Below are 20033 nucleotides of genomic sequence, written 5' to 3'. Positions count from 1 at the left end.
GCTGTGTACGTTAATTAGTAGAATGAAAAATGAAGTTAGTGTCTGGTGAATTCAAGGCATGGCTTCACCACCTCACTGCTGTGTGACCTGGCCAAGTAAATTTTCGTTTTTCATCCTTAGCTGAAATGATATTTGCTGCTGGGCTGGGAGGTTGCAAACACTACATTTGAATGAGAGAACCTTTTAAGGGCATATATGATGCTTGATAGCTTCTCAGTTATTGAGCTGTCTTTCTTCCTCTTCCCTCTGATCATTGTATATTTCTTTGAGCTTCAGTGCACTCCTCTGAGCCAAATTTGGGGACATGAGTTTGTGATGTTCCTGATCCAACACAACCTTTATTCCTACTTTCTTTTAGCTAAAATTTGCTGCACACTAGCATTTATTGAATGCTGGAAACCAAGCTAAGCATTTTTAGCAGTGATCACAAAGTGGTGGCCCATAGACTGCATCCACCTGAAGTTTTGTCTTTTAATATTTGAATTTGAATATGGCACAAACTCTTTTCTGTAACCTTTTCCACCCCACCTTGCCCCTTCAGACATCTGCTTTCTTATCATATTTGCTTGGCTTTTCTCGTCTCACTGGAGGCTGCTGTTCTTTCTCAGGCTTATTTGCTGGCTGCTGCTTCTCTACAAGACCTCTCAGTCAGGGAGTGAGTCATCAGCCCTCTTCTTAGTAGATCTCATCCCAGGCCAAACAAATATCTGTTTGCTTAAGCCTTCAAGATCAGAGACTCGATATGTCAGATGCCCTCTGCCTAATGCAGGGTAAGCCCTTACCAGGCACTCAAAAACTATTTGCTGACTTCCCAACCTGTCCTTGGAGGCATTTAAGTTGAGTCTGCTTTTCATGGGTTATCTCATTCAAGTCTTACACCATTTTTTACATTATCAGACTTTTCTTTTTCTAACACGGAAAAACAAACCAAGGCTCTGAATTATTGAGTTTCTTGTCCAAAGTCGAGTGGTTAAGTGACAGAACTCAGATGGTTAAGTGACAGACAGCTCAGATACAAACCCAAGTAGTCTGACTGTAATGCATGCACTTTTGACCCTTAGGTTATATTGGTACAAGTATCTTCATTCTTGTGGAATGTGGGTGCCACTGAAATATCTAGAGTTTCAGTATTGTTGAGGATGTCTGATTGTTCTGGTGTCAGGTATAACAATTTGTCTAAAATTTGGATTTGTAAACTGACTAGGCTAAGAGCAGATGTATGTATAAGTATATAAGCATGTGTAGTTACTAACTTCCCAGTGATTATACTAATTTGTCCCAATAACAATTTACATACAAGTGTGAATCTATATGAATTCTTTCTACATTAACTCTTTATTAGATGGCTTATGATGAGTAATTGAAGAATTGAGTTCAATATGATTTTATCTCCTTTTGTTTAGCCACTTATTTTGGAAGGGAGATTTATTTCATTTGTGTTCTTTCCTTCCTCCTTTTAGCTTTACTGATAACTTTTTAATATAGCTTCTCAAAATGTTACCCTTAGGACATCACCAATCCCGATGCCAGACATTTCAAAGAGAGTGAGAAAGTTAATGATATCATGCTACAAAAATTGAAGAGTTTTCATCTTAAAAAGAAAAAATTAGTTAAAGAGGTACTGTATGTATTCTTCATTCTAAAAATTGTATCATTTTTAGTGAAAAAAAGACAAGAAAAAGGTCATGTAAAAGTATAAAGAGGCTCCTAAAATTTTGGATTTTTTTTAAAGAATTATTTTTGGGGACAAGATTAGCTTTACTTTGGCCCTCACTAAGGAGATACACTGTTCAACATTTGACTTGTTTTATAACATAAGTATGTATTAGAAAATCTCATTCATCTACCAAAAAACTGGTATGATTATTTTTTCACTTTTGTATGGTACTACTGATTCCTGAAGAAGAGAGTATTTTGACATTTCTATAGTGATTACAAACTTTATCACTTGGAATATTGAATACATTGAAAACAAATTTTATTTCTCAAGTGGGACAAAGGTAAGGGAAGAGGCTCTTGGAATTTCTTCAATCATTCTTTTCTTGATGTAGTGGTGCAGAGATGGAGAGAGAGAATGAAGAGAGTCAGTTATACAGAGAAAGTGGTAACAGGACGTGAAGGTGTGTGCTTTTAATCTGAAAGGAATACAGAAGTGACTAATTTATCTGGCTGAAGGAATAAAAATGTACTTAAATCTGGGATTCAATTTCAGTGCTGCATTATCAGGAAATGACTTCTCTGAACTGAGGTGGCTAGAAAATTTGTTGCAGGTATTCTGCGGAATCTCTGTCTCTTAGCTAACCTCTAGAGAAAAGGACTAAGGAATAAACAGACATGCAAAGAAATTACTGGCCTCCACTTCTTAAACTAGTCTTCAGAAATAAGCCCAGTTGAGGATTCGAGCAGGATGTTACAAAAATACCATTTCAGATATTTATGTTCTCTTGGTAAATTTCTGTGTCATTCCTGTAATACTGGCAGATGAAATAATATGATGCGTGTAATTTGATTCAGTGAAGGGAGTTGCAGGGAGGAGGAAGTGGCTGGGGTATTAACGATACAAGGCTGACCGTTAACTGTTAGTAGTTGAAACTGGATAATAGTTACATGGGCGTCCATTAAAGTTTTTCCTCTTTTTTGGAAAGTGTTCATAGTAAAAAAAAATATATATTCTGTGCAGCCTTCACTAATATTTGGAGGAGTTAGAATATTGAATGTTACGATTTATTGTTATTACATGGAACAAACAAATGAACAAAGAAGAAATGACTATAAATTGCATCTAGAAAAAGTTGGCTAACTTTTTTTCTTTAAAGAAGAATTTTAATAGCCTGGCTGTAAAAACAATTGAATATTAGGATAAGCTCTCTGGAGATCCCAAGCCCACACTCAGGTTTAATGGTTTACTGGACTCACAGGACTCAGCACATAGTTGTTCTCACAGCTATGATGTGTTATTACCGTGAGAGGATACAGAGCAAAATCAGTAAAGGGAAAAAGCACGTAGGGCGAAGTCCAGAGGAAACCAGATCCAAGCTTCCAAGAGTCCTTTCCCAGTGAGTCACACAGGGTGCACTTCCCTTTCGCCAGCAGTGACCTGTGCAGCATGCGTGAACTGTTCCCGGGGATGCTTATTGGAGACTGAGTGTCCAGGGTTTTGATTGGAGGCTGGTTGGGTAGGTGCCCTCTGCCTGCCACGTACCAAAATTCCAGACCCTCCCGAAGGACAGGGGTGTTCAGCATAAATGTTCTTTGTACAAATAGGTTAGGCACAGTGAGCCTTCATATCAGGAAATGATGGAAACCCTCCCACAATCCAAGTTCCTAGATGCCAGTCAGAGGGCAGTCTGGCGAGCAGGCCTTTCTAAGGACAGCAGTCTCAGGCCTGCTGTGTGAACTCTCTGCTACACAAGAGCTTTAAAAACAAGACACCTTTGGAGACCAGGGATTGGACTGTGCATGGTTTGGTGACTTTATTATAAATGTTACGGAATGTAGTTTTATTTCCTCTCCTCTGAAATAGAAAATGCTTTTTTCCTTAGCTACTGAAACATAAAGACAGAATCACAGCTTTCAGAGAGTTAATTGCTAATGAAAAATCATTTCAAGATCAGGTTACAGAGGTGAGTTAAACATTCACTATGTACTGTCTTTAACATACAAAAATACAATTTTAGATACTTAACATTGAAGTCATTCTGACTCCAAGTTCTACACATCTGTTATTGAAACCACTGGAGATCTCTCTGATGGTTAAACTAATAACATATTCATTGTCAAATGTTCCAAGGAGTGTGAACATACTGGAAGTGAGTACAAATATGTTTCATCTCAGGTTACAGACTTGGATTCAAATGAAGCCAAGAATGTCGGAGAGGTACCTGTCTTACTGGGAGCCAAACTGGATCAGTACCACAACCTAAATGAAGAGCTTGATTTCTTGGTAAGAAACACCTTTTGTTGCTTTGCTAGCATTTTTATATACAACACCATTTTATTAACAAGTTCAGGAAATTATCAACCTTCAAAAATTTTGCTCATTGAAATGGTCACACACTGGCATAGTAGCAGCATTATTCACCCACAAAAATATACAATTGAAGTTTGCATTTTCAGGTTTTGAAATTTTAAATATTGTCCCACCTGATTTCTGTTTAATCAGATTTTTTTTCTTTCAAAATGCAGAAATTTTCAAATATGTGCAGTTTTTCATAGTGGATGGGGCACATTTATATTGTTGCATATGCTACCACTAGTCTTACAGCAGCAGGTGTCTACAGCAATCATGATTAAGGGATGTGCTTTGGAAAATGGCACTCATACTTTAGATGGCATCTAAAGATAAAGGCATCACAAGGAAAATGGTAATTATGTGAGGGGATGGAGGTGTTAGCTAAGCTATAGTGGTAATCATTTTGCAATATATAAGTGTATCAAATCAACACGTTGTATACCTTAAACTTACACAGTGTTATATCAACTATATCTCAATAAAGCTGGAAAATTTAAGATAAAGGCAGATAAAACAGGAAAAATACATGGGAAGAACATAAAAATATCTTCGTATCTAGAGAGTTACAGCCCATTTGGATCCCACCTTAATTAAAAAGTGGTTAACATAATTTATTTTTTAATGGAGAAGTCTATTATCATATTTCTGAATTATTAAAAATCAGGGAATTCCCTGGCAGACCAGTGGTTGGCACTCAGTGCTTTCACTGCCGAGGACTCGGGTTCAGTCCCTGGTCGGGGAACGAAGATCCTGCGAGCCGAGCAGTCTGGCAAACTAAATAAATAAATAATTAAAATTAATTAATAATTAATGATAAATTAATTAAAATCGGCATTCTGTACTAAATTCATTACATACCCATTCATCTTTAAGAGAGAAAAAAAAGTCCAACGTGGTGAGGGCTTAAAGGTTTCTTCTTTTCTAATTTGTTCATTTTTTTCATTAAATACGTAATTGTTGACTTCCCACAGAAAGGTTAAGCAGGGCTAGTCACTATGAAGATAGAAAGATAAATCAAACATGAGCCCTGGGCTTCCCTGGTGGCGCAGTGGTTGGGAATCCGCCTGCCAATGCAGGGGACACGGGTTCCAACCCTGGTCCGGGAAGATCCCATGTGCCACGGAGCAACTAAGCCCTTGTGCCACAGCTGCTGAGCCTGCGTTCTAGAGCCCGTGAGTCACAACTGCTGAGCCTGCGCGCTAGAGCCCGTGAGCCACAACTACTGAAGCCCACGCGCCTAGAGCCCGTGCTCCGCAGCAAGAGAAGCCACCTCAATGAAGAGTAGCCCCTGCTCACAACAAGTAGAGAAAGCCCACGCACAGCAAAGAAGACCCAATGCAGCCAAAAATAAATAAAATAAATTTATTAAAAAAAAACATGAGTCCTGCTTCCAAGGAATCTAGAAAAGTAGATGCAATACATAGGTAATTATTTACGAGGACTAAAGGGAACATTTTTTAAAAAGAGATATACAGTGACAAGCATCCGACAGAGGAGATCAGAGGAGGAACCGATGGCGTCCTGGTGGGAGAAGCACAGAGGACGGTGACCGGACTGTTAGTGGGCGGATGAGAGGAGGGCATGCAGTGAGCTCTGGCTCCATCACCAGTTTCAGTGCTTCAGGCATAAAAAGGATGGGAGTGGACCTTGATCTTCCCCGGGTGGGAAGCTGGAGTGAGGAAAAGGACACAAACGGAAGCGCTCAGACACACTGTGTCGCTTTTAACATGTGCTGCAGACTTTCTTGTACAAACCGTATCTCAGAGAAACCAAATAATTGATGAGGGAGAGGTCTTCATGGAAGAATGTAAGCTATTAAAAGCAAGAGAAGACACACCTGCAGAAAATTACATTTTGCATCCCTGAATAAAATAAGGAATCCAGGCAATTACAATGGCTGCCAAAACCCGTAAGTTCAAGGCTCATAGGAACCCGTTAATGACCAACACCAGAACCCCCTCGTCTGCCTCAACCGCACGAAAGGTGAGACATGCCCCTGACGGGATGCAGGAGGGAACGGGGCACTGTGCGTGAGGTGTTCTCACCTGAACCGCCTGTTTTTAAAGCAAGCTTCTAGACCACACGACCAGCTGACAGGATAAAGAACCGTATTAAGTTGACCATGATAAAAATCCAGAACGTGAGAAATTCTAACCCATAACAATTGGCACAAGGAAGGGGAGGGAGAAGAGCGGAAGAGCTGTTCTAGACTCAGAGGTTAGAGACTTGAGACAAATCAAGCAGACGCATCGTGTGTAGATCCTGGCTTGAACACATCCACTTCACAAAGGTATTCGTGAGGTAGCAGCAGAAAACCGCTAATGCAGGGGACACATTTTAATAGATGTGATAGTGGTACCATTGTGTTTTTAAAAGCCCTTGTCTGTTAGTGATACATACTGAGAAGTGTTTATGAGTGAACTGACATGATGGCTAGCTTTGCTTTAAAATACTCCAAGAAATTTAAAAGGTCGCAGAGTGAGAGTGGGGGGTGGGAAGTTGGAGACAGATGAAAAAATACTGGAAAAATGTCGATAATTGTTGAAGTTACATGGAGGTTCGTTATACTACTCTCTACTTTTGTATGTGTTCTGGAATTTTCCAAAGTAAAAAGGGCTTTAGTTTTGTTCTTTGGTTTTGAAATGCTGAAGTGTGCTCTAGAAGGCTCACTCCTCATTCTCCAAGGAACTCTAGGCCAGGAAGACTGGGTCTGCCAGAGTTAAATTTGGTGGCTTGCACCTCCTCTCATGCTTTCTCAGGTACTGCTCCTGTGGTCCTTCTGACCCCTTGCCTTTGGTTCTTCTTCACAATTCTGATCTTGTTGGCTGTTCCAGGAACCTCCTGACCTCCTCCATCCTGAGACAGGACCCCAGCTTTGCCTTCCTGCTGGCTCTAGCCAGCTGGATGTTTAACTTTCAAGTGCAAACCGTCTCCTGGTCCTATAAGGCCTTGGTAAGGTACACCAAAGGCAGGTATTTGGTCAGAGGGAAGAGGCAAGAGTCCAGTTAACACTACTGACATTCCAGGTTCAAGGGGGGCTAATAAGATTGACCCCTCAAGTTCCTCCTAGATCCCATCTTCTGTAAAATAGGAACCTTTTTATAAAAATAAGATATTCTTTTTTAATTTTTATTTTATATTGGACTATAGTTGATTAACAATGTGTTAGTTTCAGGTGAACAGCAAAGTGATTCAGTTATACATATACACGTAAAAAATAAGATATTCTTTAACCAGTATTATAGAAGATATCCTTTAACCATTATTGTAGGATAGTTGAAGATTAAAAACTAAAATACTATCCTAAAATATACCACTTCACTATAACACTCGATATATTACATAAAACATTTACCTAATTTGGACTTCCCTGGTGGTGCAGTGGTTAAGAATCTGCATGCCAATGCAGGGGACACGGGTTCGAGCCGTGGTCTGGGAAGATCCCATGTGCTGTGGAGCAATTAAGCCCATGTGCCACAGCTACTGAGCCCATGCACCTAGAGCCTGTGCTCTGCAGCAAGAGAAGCCACTGCAACAAGGGAAACCACCACAACGAGAAGCCCCTGCTCACCACAACTAGAGAAAGCCCATGCACTGCAACTAGAGAAAGCCTGCGCGCAGCAACGAAGACCCAACGCAGCCAAATAAATATATTTTTTTAAAAAAGCTATTCTCTAACCAGTATTATAGAAGATATCCTTTAACCATTATTGTAGAATAGTTGAAGATTAAAAACTAAAATACTGGCTTCCCTGGTGGCGCATTGGTTGAGAATCCGCCTGCCGATGCAGGGGACGTGGGTTCGTGCCCCGGTCTGGGAAGATCCCACATGCCACGGAGCAGCTGGGCCCGTGAGCCATGGCCAGTGAGCCTGCGCATCTGGAGCCTGTGCTCCGCAATGGGAGAGGCCACAACAGTGAGAGGCCCGCGTACCGGAAAAAAAAAAAAAAAAACTAAAATACTATCCTAACATATGCCACTTCGCTTTAGCACTATATATATTACATAAAACACTTACCTAGTTTGGGCTTCCCTGGTGGTGCAGTGGTTAAGAATCCACCTGCCAATGCAAAGGACACGGGTTCAAGCCCTTGTCCGGGAAGATCCCACATGCCGCAGAGCAACTAAGCCTGTGCGTCAAAACTACTGAGCCTGTGCTCTGTAGCCTGTGAGCTGCAACTGCTGAGCCCGTGTGCCACAACTACTGAAGCCCACGGACCTAGAGCCTGTGCACCACAGCAAAGAGTAGCCTCTGCTCACCGCAACTAGAGAAAGCCCGCACGCAGCAATGAAGACCCAGCACAGCCAAAAGCAAAAAACAAAAAACCCATTTACCTAATTTATTATTTTGGTAGCCTTTGAAATTACAAGTTTGTTAACTTAAAAAGAAATACTCAGAAGGAAGCTTCATATATATATATATATAATTATTTTTATTTTCATGCTATGTCCTATAGCCATAAAAGTAAGAAAACAACAATTATGTAAAGCAGAAAATTACTACTCTAGGAAAATATTTCTAAGTATTCCAAAAGAAAATAACTGTAGTCCCTTGTCTCATGATCCCTCTGAACTATGAACCATACCTGTCAGCTCCTGGATTTGGGCACAGTATTACCTTGAGTGTACTTTACATTGGTGTTACTGACCAATCTCCTGAGGAAGGGTCTGGGTTCACTAGGATTCAGGTCATACAGGTGAGAGGGCTGTCCCACCAGGTGGAACCCCAGCTCCTTGGTTTCCAGAGAAGATGTCAACCTTACCACCTATTTCCTTGTTTTCCCAAGCTCCCTGGGCATTCCTCTGATGCTCTGACCCTATTCCTCACCTTCCTGGTTCTGATTTCCCTAAATCCTATTCTAAAGCCAGTGCAAGAAACAATATTTGCGCTGCAGACCCTTTTCAGAGGATATAATCTCAATCTATCTGCCGACCAGCTCTTAGGAGGAGCGTGTGTAAGGACTCCTGTATCTCTGAAGGGTTATGTGTGCCATCCTGTCATTCCTCTAGCAGTAACCCACAGTAAAAACACATTTTACATCTTGATCAGATACCTATATGCCCACACACAGAAGTAACACCAGTTTCATATTCTATCATGTTCTATTCCATTTTCTGTGTGCGTGTTGTTTATATATTCATTTCAATACTTACCGAGTCACAACCTGGATCATGTTTGTTACCAGAAAGCTGCTGCTTGGAACACGCTATCTTGGCCCTCACAGAATTGCTTTTACTGAGTTGTGTTTTGGTGTTTTATGCCCTCAACAGTCCTAGGAAACATCTTTTTCCATTTGTTCTAAAAAGATTGCTGCTTCCCTTAGTGCCACTTGGATGAGAGCGTCCTTTGAGACTTCAGGCATACTAGGAAAAGCTTTTCTTAGAAACAGGTGTGTTTTCATCGCATGAAAATGAAAATTATGTAACTGACCAGGTTCCTGTTTACTTTGGCTACCAGGAAGTTTAGTTCCCAAAGCATGGTGCTGTAGCTCGGTGCTTAACTGGCTTCATATCCGTCTGTTGTTCTTTATCTGTTCCGTACATTCTGGTTTAATTGGTTTTTGTTTGTTTGTTTGTTTTTTTTTTTTTTTTGCGGTACGCATGCCTCTCACTGCTGTGGCCTCTCCTGTTGCGGAGCACAGGCTCTGGACGCGCAGGCCCAGCGGCCATGGCTCACGGGCCCAGCCACTCCGTGGCATACGGGATCTTCCCGGACCGGGGCATGAACCCGTGTACCCTGCATCGGCAGGCGGACTCTCAACCACTGCGCCACCAGGGAAGCCCTGTTTATTTTTAATTTATATTTTATTGCATATATTCAATCTCAAAACCTTTGTGTAAAGAATTGGGGAATCAATCAATCAGCCAGCCTTCAGATATCCCAGTCTCCAGGACTGTTCATAATGATGACTGATGCATTGCTGTCCTGGTATTATTTCTACCTTGACACACTTTTTCTTTTCTTTTCTTTTAATTAGAGTAAAATTGCTTTACAATGTTGTGTTAGTTTCTGCTGTACGGTGAAGCGAATCAGCTATATGTATACATGTATCCCCTCCCTCTTGGACTTCCCTCCCCACCCCATCCCACCCATCTAGGTCATCACGGAGCACCAAGCTGAGCTCCCTGTGCTATACAGTAGGTTCCCCCTACCTACCTTGACACACTTTCTCTGTGAGTTGACACTAGCAGAGTGTAAGACAAGCAAAAGCCTCTTAGGAAACCTGGAATCATGAACTAGGTAGAGTCAGATACCCTGACTGTATAGGCCAGGCTGTTGTACCTCAGGTCACAGCAGCCCTCAGTGCCCCTCTCAGGGGTGTGATAGGCACAGTGATGGCCTCCCAAGATGTCCATGCCCTATTCTGGGAACATGCAAAAGAGACTTTGCATCCCTTAATGAAACAAGGAAGCTAGCAATTATGACTAAAGGGACGTTGTAGGCACGATGAAATCAAGGACCTTTAGGTGTGAAGATAGACTATCAGGATGTGCCCAGTCTAATCACAACTATCCTTAAAAGTGGAGAAATCTTCGCAGCAATGTCACAGAGAGACGTAGCATTGCTGGCTTTGAAGACAGGGAGGGACCCAAGCTGAAGAAATGTGTGCAGCCTTTGGAAGCTGGAAAGTCTCCCCTAAAGCCTCAGAAAGGGACCAGCCCTGCCGACACTTTGACTTTAGCGGAGTGAGACACCTGTCAGACTTCTAAGCAACAGAACTATAAGGTAATAAATGTGCATTGTTTTAAGCCACTGAGTTTGTGATCATTTGTTATAGCAGCAGCAGGAAACTAATACATGATACGCTGACCTCATTTTCTTTAGTGATTTGGATTTCAGTGTCCCATAATGTATTGGGGCAAGTCCATATATTATCAACATGGAACTATGTCCACAAATCTATAATACGGGGGACCACAGAGGAGACCCAACCTAAGAACTCCTCCTCTACAGGAATTCACATCTGAGCAGCCCACCTGGACCCAGCAGACCTCCTCCCAAACCAGCAGCCACTGCTCTGCTGCCTCTCAGTGCCTCCTGTTCTCACAGTGTAGGGGGGCAGCTTTCCAAGAGGACTTCCTCCACTACGGTCAAGTGCATGTTGCTTTGGGCAGGGCCAGGCATGGTGCTCTTCCTCCACCAAACTCCACCCTGCCCTTGGAACCCGCTTCTCCTAGATGACTGACAAGGCCCATCCCAACTTCTGTGGGTCTGCATCTGCACTACGGCCCCGGCACTCATGGGCAGACCCCTCAGGAAAGGGGACCGGGGAGCTGGGAGAGAGTGCTGCCACACCTGCTCTCATCCCTCAGGCACCCCAGGGTTGGAAGAGGTCTTGTTAGACCTTGTTTATTAAAAAGTGCCTTTTTTTGTTAATAGATCTTTATTGGAGTACAATTGCTTCACAATACTGTGTTAGTTTCTGTTGTACACCGAAGTGAATCAGCCATATGCATACATATGTCCCCATATCCTCCCTCCCACCCTCCCTATCCCACCCCTCTAGGCAATCGCAAAGCACTCAGCTGATCTTCCTGTGCTATATGGCTGCTTCCCACTAGCTATTTTACATTCGGTGGTGTATATATGTCAATGCTACTCTCACTTTGCCCCAGCTTCCCCCCCCACCCCGTGTCTTCAAGTCCATTCTCTATGTCTACATTAAAAAGTGCCTTTTGATATGCTTTCAGAAAAATGTTTTAGAATTTCCCAGTGATTTGATTTTAATAGACTGTCTTCCAAAACTTTTCTATTTTGAAATACTTTTTTTAACTTTAAAATAAGGAGCTCTTAATGAAAAGACAAGTCATGGACTGTGAGAAAATATTTGCAAATCACAGATCTGATAAAGGACTTGTATCTAGAATATATAAAGACTCCTTGAAAACAAACAACCAAATTTTTTAAATGGGCAAAAAGGTTTTAACAGACACTTCACTAAGAAGATACATGGATGGCAAATGAGCCCATGAAAAGAAACTCAGCATCATTAAGAGGCAAATTAAAACCACAGTGAATACCACTACACACCTGTTAGAATGTCTGTTAAAAAGACTGGCCATACCAAGGATTGGTGAGAATACAGAGCAACTGAAGGTCTCATCCACTGCTGGTGGGAATGTAAAATGCTACAGCCACTTCGGAAAATGTTTTGGTGGTTTCTTAAAAAGTTAAACATGTACTTAACCATCATTCTACTCCTAGGTGTTTTATTTACCCAAGAGAAATGAAAGCCTATGTTTATACAAATGTTCCTAGCTGCTGTATTTATAATAGCCAAAAACTGAAGGCAACTCAAATGTCTATCAACAGATAAATGGATAAACAAATTGTGGTACATCCATACACTGAAATACTACTCAGTAATGAAAAAGGGGTGAGTTGGAGATTGGTTCAAGATGGCGGAGTAGAAGGATGTGCCCTCACTCCCTCTTGCGAGAGCACCGGAATCACAACTAACTGCCGAACAGTCATCAACAGGAAGACACTGGAACTCACCAAAAAAGATACGCGACATCCAAAGACAAAGGAGAAGCTGCAATGAGATGGTACGAGGGGCGCAATCACAAGAAAATCCTAAAACTTCTGGGTGGGTGACTCACAAACTGGAGAACACTTATATACCACAGAAGTCCATCCACTGGAGTGAAGGTTCTGAGCCCCACGTCAAGCTTCCCAACCTGGGGGTCCAGCAACGGGAGGAGGAATTCCTAGAAAATCAGACATTGAAGGCTAGCGGGATTTGATTGCAGGACTTCGACAGGACTGGGGGAAACAGAGAGTCCACTCTTGGAGGGCACACACAAAGTCGTGTGTGCATCGGGACCCAGGGGAAGGAGCAGTGAACCCAGGGGAGACTGAACCAGACCTACCTGCTAGTGTTGGAGGGTCTCCTGCAGAGGTGGGGGGTGACTGTAGCTCACTATGGGGACAAGGACACTGGCAGCAGAAATTCTGGGAAGTACTCCTTGGCGTGAGCCCTCCCAGAGTCCGCCATTAGCCCAGCCAAAGAGCCAGGTAGTCTCCAGTGCTGGGTCACCTCAGGCCAAACAACCAACAGGGAGGGAACACAGCCCCACCCATCAGCAAACAAGCAGATTAAAGTTTTACTGAGCTCTGCCCACCAGAGCAACACCCAACTCTACTCATCACCAGTCCCTCCCATCAGGAAGCTTGCACAAACCTCTTAGATAGCCTTATCCACCAGAGGGCAGACAGCAGAAGTAAGGAGAACTACAGTTCTGCAGCCTGTGGAACGAAAACCACATTCACAGAAAGATAGACAAAATGAAAAGGCAGAGAACTTTCTACCAGATGAAGGAACAAGATTAACCCCCCAGAAAAACAACTAAATGAAGTGGAGATAGGCAACCTTCCAGAAAAAGAATTCAGAATAATGATAGTGAAGATGATCCAGGACATCGGAAAAAGAATGGAGGCAAAGGTCGAGAAGAGGCAAGAAATGTTTAACAAAGACCTAGAAGAATTAAAGAACAAAGACCTAGAAGAATTAAAGAACAAACAAACAGAGATTAACAATACAATAACTGAAATGAAAAATGCACTAGCAGGAATCAGTAGCAGAATAACTGAGGCAGAAGAATGGATAAGTGACCTGGAAGACAAAATGGTGGAATTCACAGCCGTGAAACAGAATAAAGAAAAAAGAATGAACAACAAGAACATTTGCATTATAGGGGTCCCAGAAGGAGAGGAGAGATAGAAAGGACCTAAGAAAATATTTGAAGAGATTATAGTCAAAAACTTCCCTAAGATGGGAAAGGAAATATCCACCCAAGTCCAGGAAGTGCAGAGAGTCCCAGGCAGGATAAACCCAAGGAGAAACACACTGAGACACATAGTAATCAAATTGACAAAAATTAAAGACAAAGAAAAATTATTGAAAGCAACAAGGGAAAAATGACAAATCACATACAAGGGAACTCCCATAAGGTTAACAGCTGATTTCTCAGCAGAAACTCTACAGGCCAGAAGGAAGTGGCACGATATATTTAAAGTGATGAAAGGGAAGAACCTAAAACCAAGATTACTCTACCAGTCAAGGATCTCATTCAGATTCGACAGAGAAATCAAAAGCTTTACAGACAAGCAAAAGCTAGGAGAATTCAGCACCACCAAACCAGCTCTACAACAAATGCTAAAGGAACCTCTCTAAGTGGGAAACACAAGAGAAGAAAAAGACCTACAAAAAACAAACCCATAACAATTAAGAAAATGGTAATAGGAACATACATATCAATAATTACCTTAAATATGAATGGACTAAGTGCTCCAACCAAAAGGCACAGGTGTGCTGAATGGATACAAAAACAAGACCCATGTGCATGCTGTCAACAAGAGACCAACTTCAGACCTAGGGACACATACAGACTGAAAGTGAGGGGATGGAAAAAGATATTCCATGCAAGTGGAAATCAAAGGAAAGCTGGAGTAGCAATACTCATATCAGATAAAATAGACTATAAAATAAAGAATATTACAAGAGACAAGGAAGGACACTACATAATGGTCAAGGGATCAATCCAAGAAGAAGATATAACAATTATAAGTATATATGCACCCAACATAGGAGCACCTCAATACATAAGGCAACTGCTAACAGCTATAAAAGAGGAAATCGACAGTAACAAAATAATAGTGGGGGACTTTAACAACTCACACCAATGGACAGATCATCCAAACAAAATTAATAAGGAAACACAAGCTTTAAATGACACAATAGACCAGATAGATTTAATTGATATTTATAAGACATTCCATCCCAAAACAGCAGATTACACTTTCTTCTCAAGTGTGCATGGAACATTCTCCAGGATAGATCACATCTTGGGTCATAAATCAAGCCTTGATAAATTTAAGAAAATTGAAATCATATCAAGCATCTTTTCTGACCACGAGGCTATGAGACTTGAAATCAATTACAGGGAAAAAAATGTAAAAAACACAAACACGTGGAGGGTAAACAATACATTACTAAATAACCAAGAGATCACTGAAGAAATCAAGGAGGAAATCAAAAAATACCTAGAGAAAAATTACAATGAAAACATGACTATCCAAAACCTATGGGATGCAGCAAAAGCAGTTCTAAGAGGGAAGTTTATAGCAATACAAGCCTACCTCAAGAAACAAGAAAAATCTCAAATAAAGAATCTAACCTTACACAGAAAGGAACTAGAGAAAGAAGAACAAACAAAACCCAAAGTTAGTAGAAGGAAAGAAATCATAAAGAGAGCAGAAATAAATGAAAAGGAAACAAAACAATAGCAAAGATCAATAAAACTAAAAGCTGGTTCTTTGAGAAGATAAACAAAATTGATAAAACTTTAGCCAGGCTCATGAAGAAAAAGAGGGAGAGGACCCAAGCCAATAAAATTAGAAATGAAAAAGGAGAAGTTACAATGGACACCACAAAAGTACAAAGCATCATTGACTACTACAAGCAACTCTATGCCAATAAAATGGACAACCTGGAAGAAATGGACAAATTCTTAGAAAGGTATAAGTTTCCAAGACTGAACCAGGAAGAAATAGAAAATATGAACAGACCAATCACAAGTAATGAAATTGAAACTGTGATTAAAAATCTTCCAACAAACAAAAGTCCAGGACCAGATGGCCTCACAGGTGAATTCTATCAAACATTTAAAGAAGAGCTAACACCTATCCTTCTCAAATTCTTCCAAAAAATTGCAGAGGAAGGAACACTCCCAAACTCATTCTATGAGGCCACCATCCCCCTGATACCAAAACCACACAAAGGTACTACAAAAAAAGAAAATTACAGACCAATATCACTGATGAATATAGATGCAAAATCTTCAACAAAATACTAGCAAACCGAATCCAACAACACATTAAAAGGATCATACACCATGATCAAGTGGGGTTTATCCCAGGGATGCAAGGATTCTTCAATATACGCAAATCAATCAATGTGATATACCGTATTAAAAAATTGAAGGAGAAAAACCATATGATCATCTCAGTAGATGCAGAAAAAGCTTTTGACAAAATTCAACACTCATTTATGATTAATACCCTCCAGAAAGTAAGCATAAAGGGAACTTACCTCAACATAATAAAGGCCATGACAACCCACAGCCAACATTGTCCTCAGTGGTGAAAAACTGAAACTATTTCCTCTAAGATCAGGAACAAGACAAGGTTGCCCACTCTCACCACTCTTATTCAGCATAATTTTGGAAGTCCTAGCCATGGTAATCAGAGAAGAAAAAGAAATAAAAGGAATACAAATTAGAAAAGAAGAAGCTAACTGTCACTGTTAGCAGATGACATGATACTATACATAGAGAATCCTAAAGATGCCACCAGAAAACTACTAGAGCTAATCAATGAATTTGGTAAAGTAGCAGGATACAAAATTAATATACAGAAATCTCTTGCATTCCTATACACTAACAACAAAATATCAGAAGGAGAAATGAAGGAAAGAATCCCATTCACAATTGCAGCAAAAAGAATAAAATACCTAGGAATAAACCTACCTAAGGAGGTAAAAGACCTGTACTCAGAAAAGTATAAGACACTGATGAAAGAAATCAAAGATGACACAAACAGATGGAGAAATATACCATATTCTTGGATTGGAAGAATCATATTGTGAAGATGACTATACTACCCAAGGCAATCTACAGATTCAATGCAATCCCTATCAAATTACCAGTGGCATTTTTTACAGAACTAGAACAAAAAATCTTAGAATGTGGATGGAGACACAAAAGACCCCAAATAGCCAAAGCAGTCTTGAGGGAAAAAAACGGAGCTGGAGGAATCAGACTCCCTGACTTCAGACTATACCACAAAGCTACAGTAATCAAGACAATATGGTACTGGCACAAAAACAGAATCATAGATCAATGGAACAAGATAGAAGCCCAGAGATAAACGCATGCACCTATGGTCAACTAATCTATAATAAAGGAGGCAAGGATATACAATGGAGAAAAGACAGTCTCTTCAATAAGTGGTGCTGGGAAAACTGGAGAGCTACATGTAAAAGAATGAAATTAGAACACTGCCTAACACCATACACAAAACTTAACTCAAAATGGATTACAGACCTAAATGTAAGACCGGACACTATAAAACTCTTAGAGGAAAACATAGGAAGAACATTCTTTGACATAAATCACAGCAAGATCTTTTTTGATCCACCTCCCAGAGTAATGGAAATAAAAACAAAAATAAACAAATGGGACCTAATGAAACTTAAAAGCTTTTGCAAAGCAAAGGAAACTAGAAAGAAGACGAAAAGTCAACCCTCAGAATGGGAGAAAATATTTGCAAATGAATCAATGGACAAAGGATTAACCTCCAAAATATATAAATGGCTCATGCAGCTCAATATTAAAAAAAAAACCAACCCAATCAGAAAATGGGCAGAAGACCTGAATAGACATTTCTCCAAAGAAAACATACAGATGGCCAAGAAGCACATGAAAAGCTGCTCAACATCACTAATTATTAGAGAAATGCAAATCAGAACTACAATGAGCTATCACCTCACGCCAGTGAGAATAGGCATCATCAGAAAATCTACAAACAACAAATGCTGGAGAGGGTGTGGAGAAAAGGGAACCCTCTTGCACTGTTGGTGGGAATGTAAATTGATACAACCACTATGGAGAACAGTATGGAGATTCCTTAAAAAACTAAAAATAGAACTACTATACGACCCAGCAATCTCACTACTGGGCATATACCCAGAGAAAACCATAATTCAAAAAGACACATGCACCCCAATGGTCATTGCAGCACTGTTTACAATAGCCAAGTCATGGAAGCAACCTAAATGCCCATTGACAGACGAATGGATAAAGAAGATGCGGTGCATGTATACAATGGAATATTACTCAGCCATAAAAAGTAACGAAATTGGGTCATTTGTAGAGACATGGATGGATCTAGAGACTGTCATACAGAGTGAAGTAAGTCAGAAAGAGAAAAACAAATATATATTAATGCATGTATGTGGAACCTAGAAAAATGGTACGGATGAACCAGTTTGCAGGGCAGAAATAGAAACACACATGTAGAGAACAAACATAGGGACAGCAAGGGGGGAAAGTGGCGCGGGGTGGTGGTGGTGGGATGAACTGGGAGTTTGGGATTGACATGTATACACTAATATGTATAAAATAGAAAACTAATAACCTGCTGTATAAAAAAATAAAAAATGATAAAAAAGAAAAAAGAAAAGAAAGAAGAAGGCGTGAGTTACTGATACATGTGCAGCTAGATGAATCTCAAAATAATTATGCTGACTGAAAAGAGCCAGATAAGAGTAAATACCCCTTGGTCCAGTTACATAAAATTCTAGAAAATACAGAGTAATCAGTCACGACAGAAAGCAGATGGGTGTTTGCCTGGGGCCGGCATAGAGTATGCGAGTGAGGGAAGGACAGACAGGCAGGAGGGAGGGGTATCTAGAGGCAAGAGGAAACTGTGGTGGCGGAGGGTGGGGGTGGGGCGGGTGGATATGTTCATTATGTTGATTGCGGTGATGGTTTCACAGTTGTATTCATAGATAAAAACATATCAAACTGTACACTTTATAAATACATGCAGTTTATTGTATGACAGTTATGCTCTTAAAATGGTTAAACCTTATACTCTTTAGCAGAAACTTAAAATTTTGGATTACTTTTCACTGTAATCCCCCAAACTGGCTTTTATGGAGCAATTCTTTTATCGCTAAAATAAACAATCTTTAAGAACTCCTTTGCCCTTATTTCTTTAATCTGAGGCTAGCAAATTTTTAAAAATCAATCTGAGGGGGCTTCTCTGGTGGCGCAGTGGTTGAGAGTCCGCCTGCCGATGCAGGGGACACGGGTTCGTGCCCCGGTCCGGGAAGATACCACATGCCGCGGAGCGGCTGGGCCCGTGAGCCATGGCCGCTGAGCCTGCGCGTTCGGAGCCTGTGCTCCGCAGCGGGAGAGGCCACAACAGTGAGAGGCGCGCGTACGGCAAAAAAAAAAAAAAAAAAAATCAATCTGAGGACTTAAAAGGGTTATTACTTTGATCTTGAAAGCCAGTAAAGAAATTCAAGATGTGCCATTAAGTCTGTAATTAAAAGAAACAACAACAACCAAACAAAAAACCAACAGAAGTGAGAAGGAATTCCACGTTGCTTCAGTAAGCTGTCATGAGGTATGTATGTAAAGCTGAGAGAGGAGCCCCACCCTCCAGGATGCCGTGAGGAGATGCAAAGGAATGGAATGGGAAAAGCCCAATGCTAATAGTTGATAAGTAGAGATTTTAGTCTTTTCTACTTCTAGACACGTCCTTTAAAAAATCTTTTATAAATTCTCTTCACCTTGGGTCTGTTAAACTGAGGTGACATCTATACTCCCTACCTTAAATAATGTGTGTTGTCAGAGGACTGGGACCCCTGATTTGATATTGTCCCCATTAATATATTTATGTAAAGAGAAAGAACAAGAAAGCTGCTGTGTCTGCAGCAAATTTGTTTTGCCATTGCTTCCTCCAGGGTATCTCACTACAGACACGTAAGCATATGTAAATAAGAATATTTAAATAAGCAGTAGAAGACTGATGGCCATTATTATCATTGTTATTTAACGGGAACATTTCTGTCCTTTTCTACGATTGCTTTGAAAATTAAGGTAACTGTTCAGGGACTTGTGAATACCTTTTCCTGATAATTAATCCTAGATGTCACTTTTAGAAATACAGTTTTTAAATTGTTAAAAATTTTTTTGCAAATAAAAATTGGACCATAAGTCAGAATGTGACATACATTGAGCAGAACCTTAAAAAAAACACCTCTCATTTATGGATATTTGAGAATATTTATCAAACCTGAAAATGCATCATCAAGCCCAACATCAGTGCTTTGCTTCAGAGAGAATCAAATATGTCTACATTGTTTATATCTGGAAAGAAGGTAATGAAAATTTGGGGCTAGTAAGTATTTGTATTCACTAACAGGCGTTTAATTATTTGCAAAGCTGT

The 20033-nt window shown here is 40.6% G+C and overlaps 1 protein-coding gene and 1 long non-coding RNA gene across 6 annotated transcripts in view; one reads left to right on the top strand and one right to left on the bottom strand.

Annotated features, from left to right (window-relative positions):
* CAGE1 (cancer antigen 1) overlaps positions 1-20033 on the top strand; it is a 50818-nt gene that overhangs the window by 18601 nt on the left and 12184 nt on the right. For all 5 annotated transcript variants that reach the window (XM_067751934.1, XM_067751935.1, XM_067751932.1 and 2 more), the window contains 3 exons: positions 1508-1618; positions 3543-3623; positions 3836-3943. In XM_067751934.1, coding sequence (XP_067608035.1) covers positions 1508-1618; positions 3543-3623; positions 3836-3943 — 300 coding nt within the window. The remainder of the gene's footprint in view (positions 1-1507; positions 1619-3542; positions 3624-3835; positions 3944-20033) is intronic.
* LOC137231535 (uncharacterized) lies at positions 3449-17090 on the bottom strand. The gene is made up of 3 exons (XR_010946649.1): positions 16108-17090; positions 12513-12724; positions 3449-5681 (listed from the first exon to the last, which is right to left on the bottom strand). It is a non-coding gene; the product is annotated as an uncharacterized lncRNA (long non-coding RNA).

The sequence above is a fragment of the Pseudorca crassidens genome, chromosome 10, assembly GCF_039906515.1.
Source record: "Pseudorca crassidens isolate mPseCra1 chromosome 10, mPseCra1.hap1, whole genome shotgun sequence".
Classification (NCBI taxonomy): Eukaryota; Metazoa; Chordata; class Mammalia; order Artiodactyla; family Delphinidae; genus Pseudorca; species Pseudorca crassidens.
Note: the sequence above shows the minus strand (reverse complement) of the source record. Positions and strands in the feature narration are given on the sequence as shown.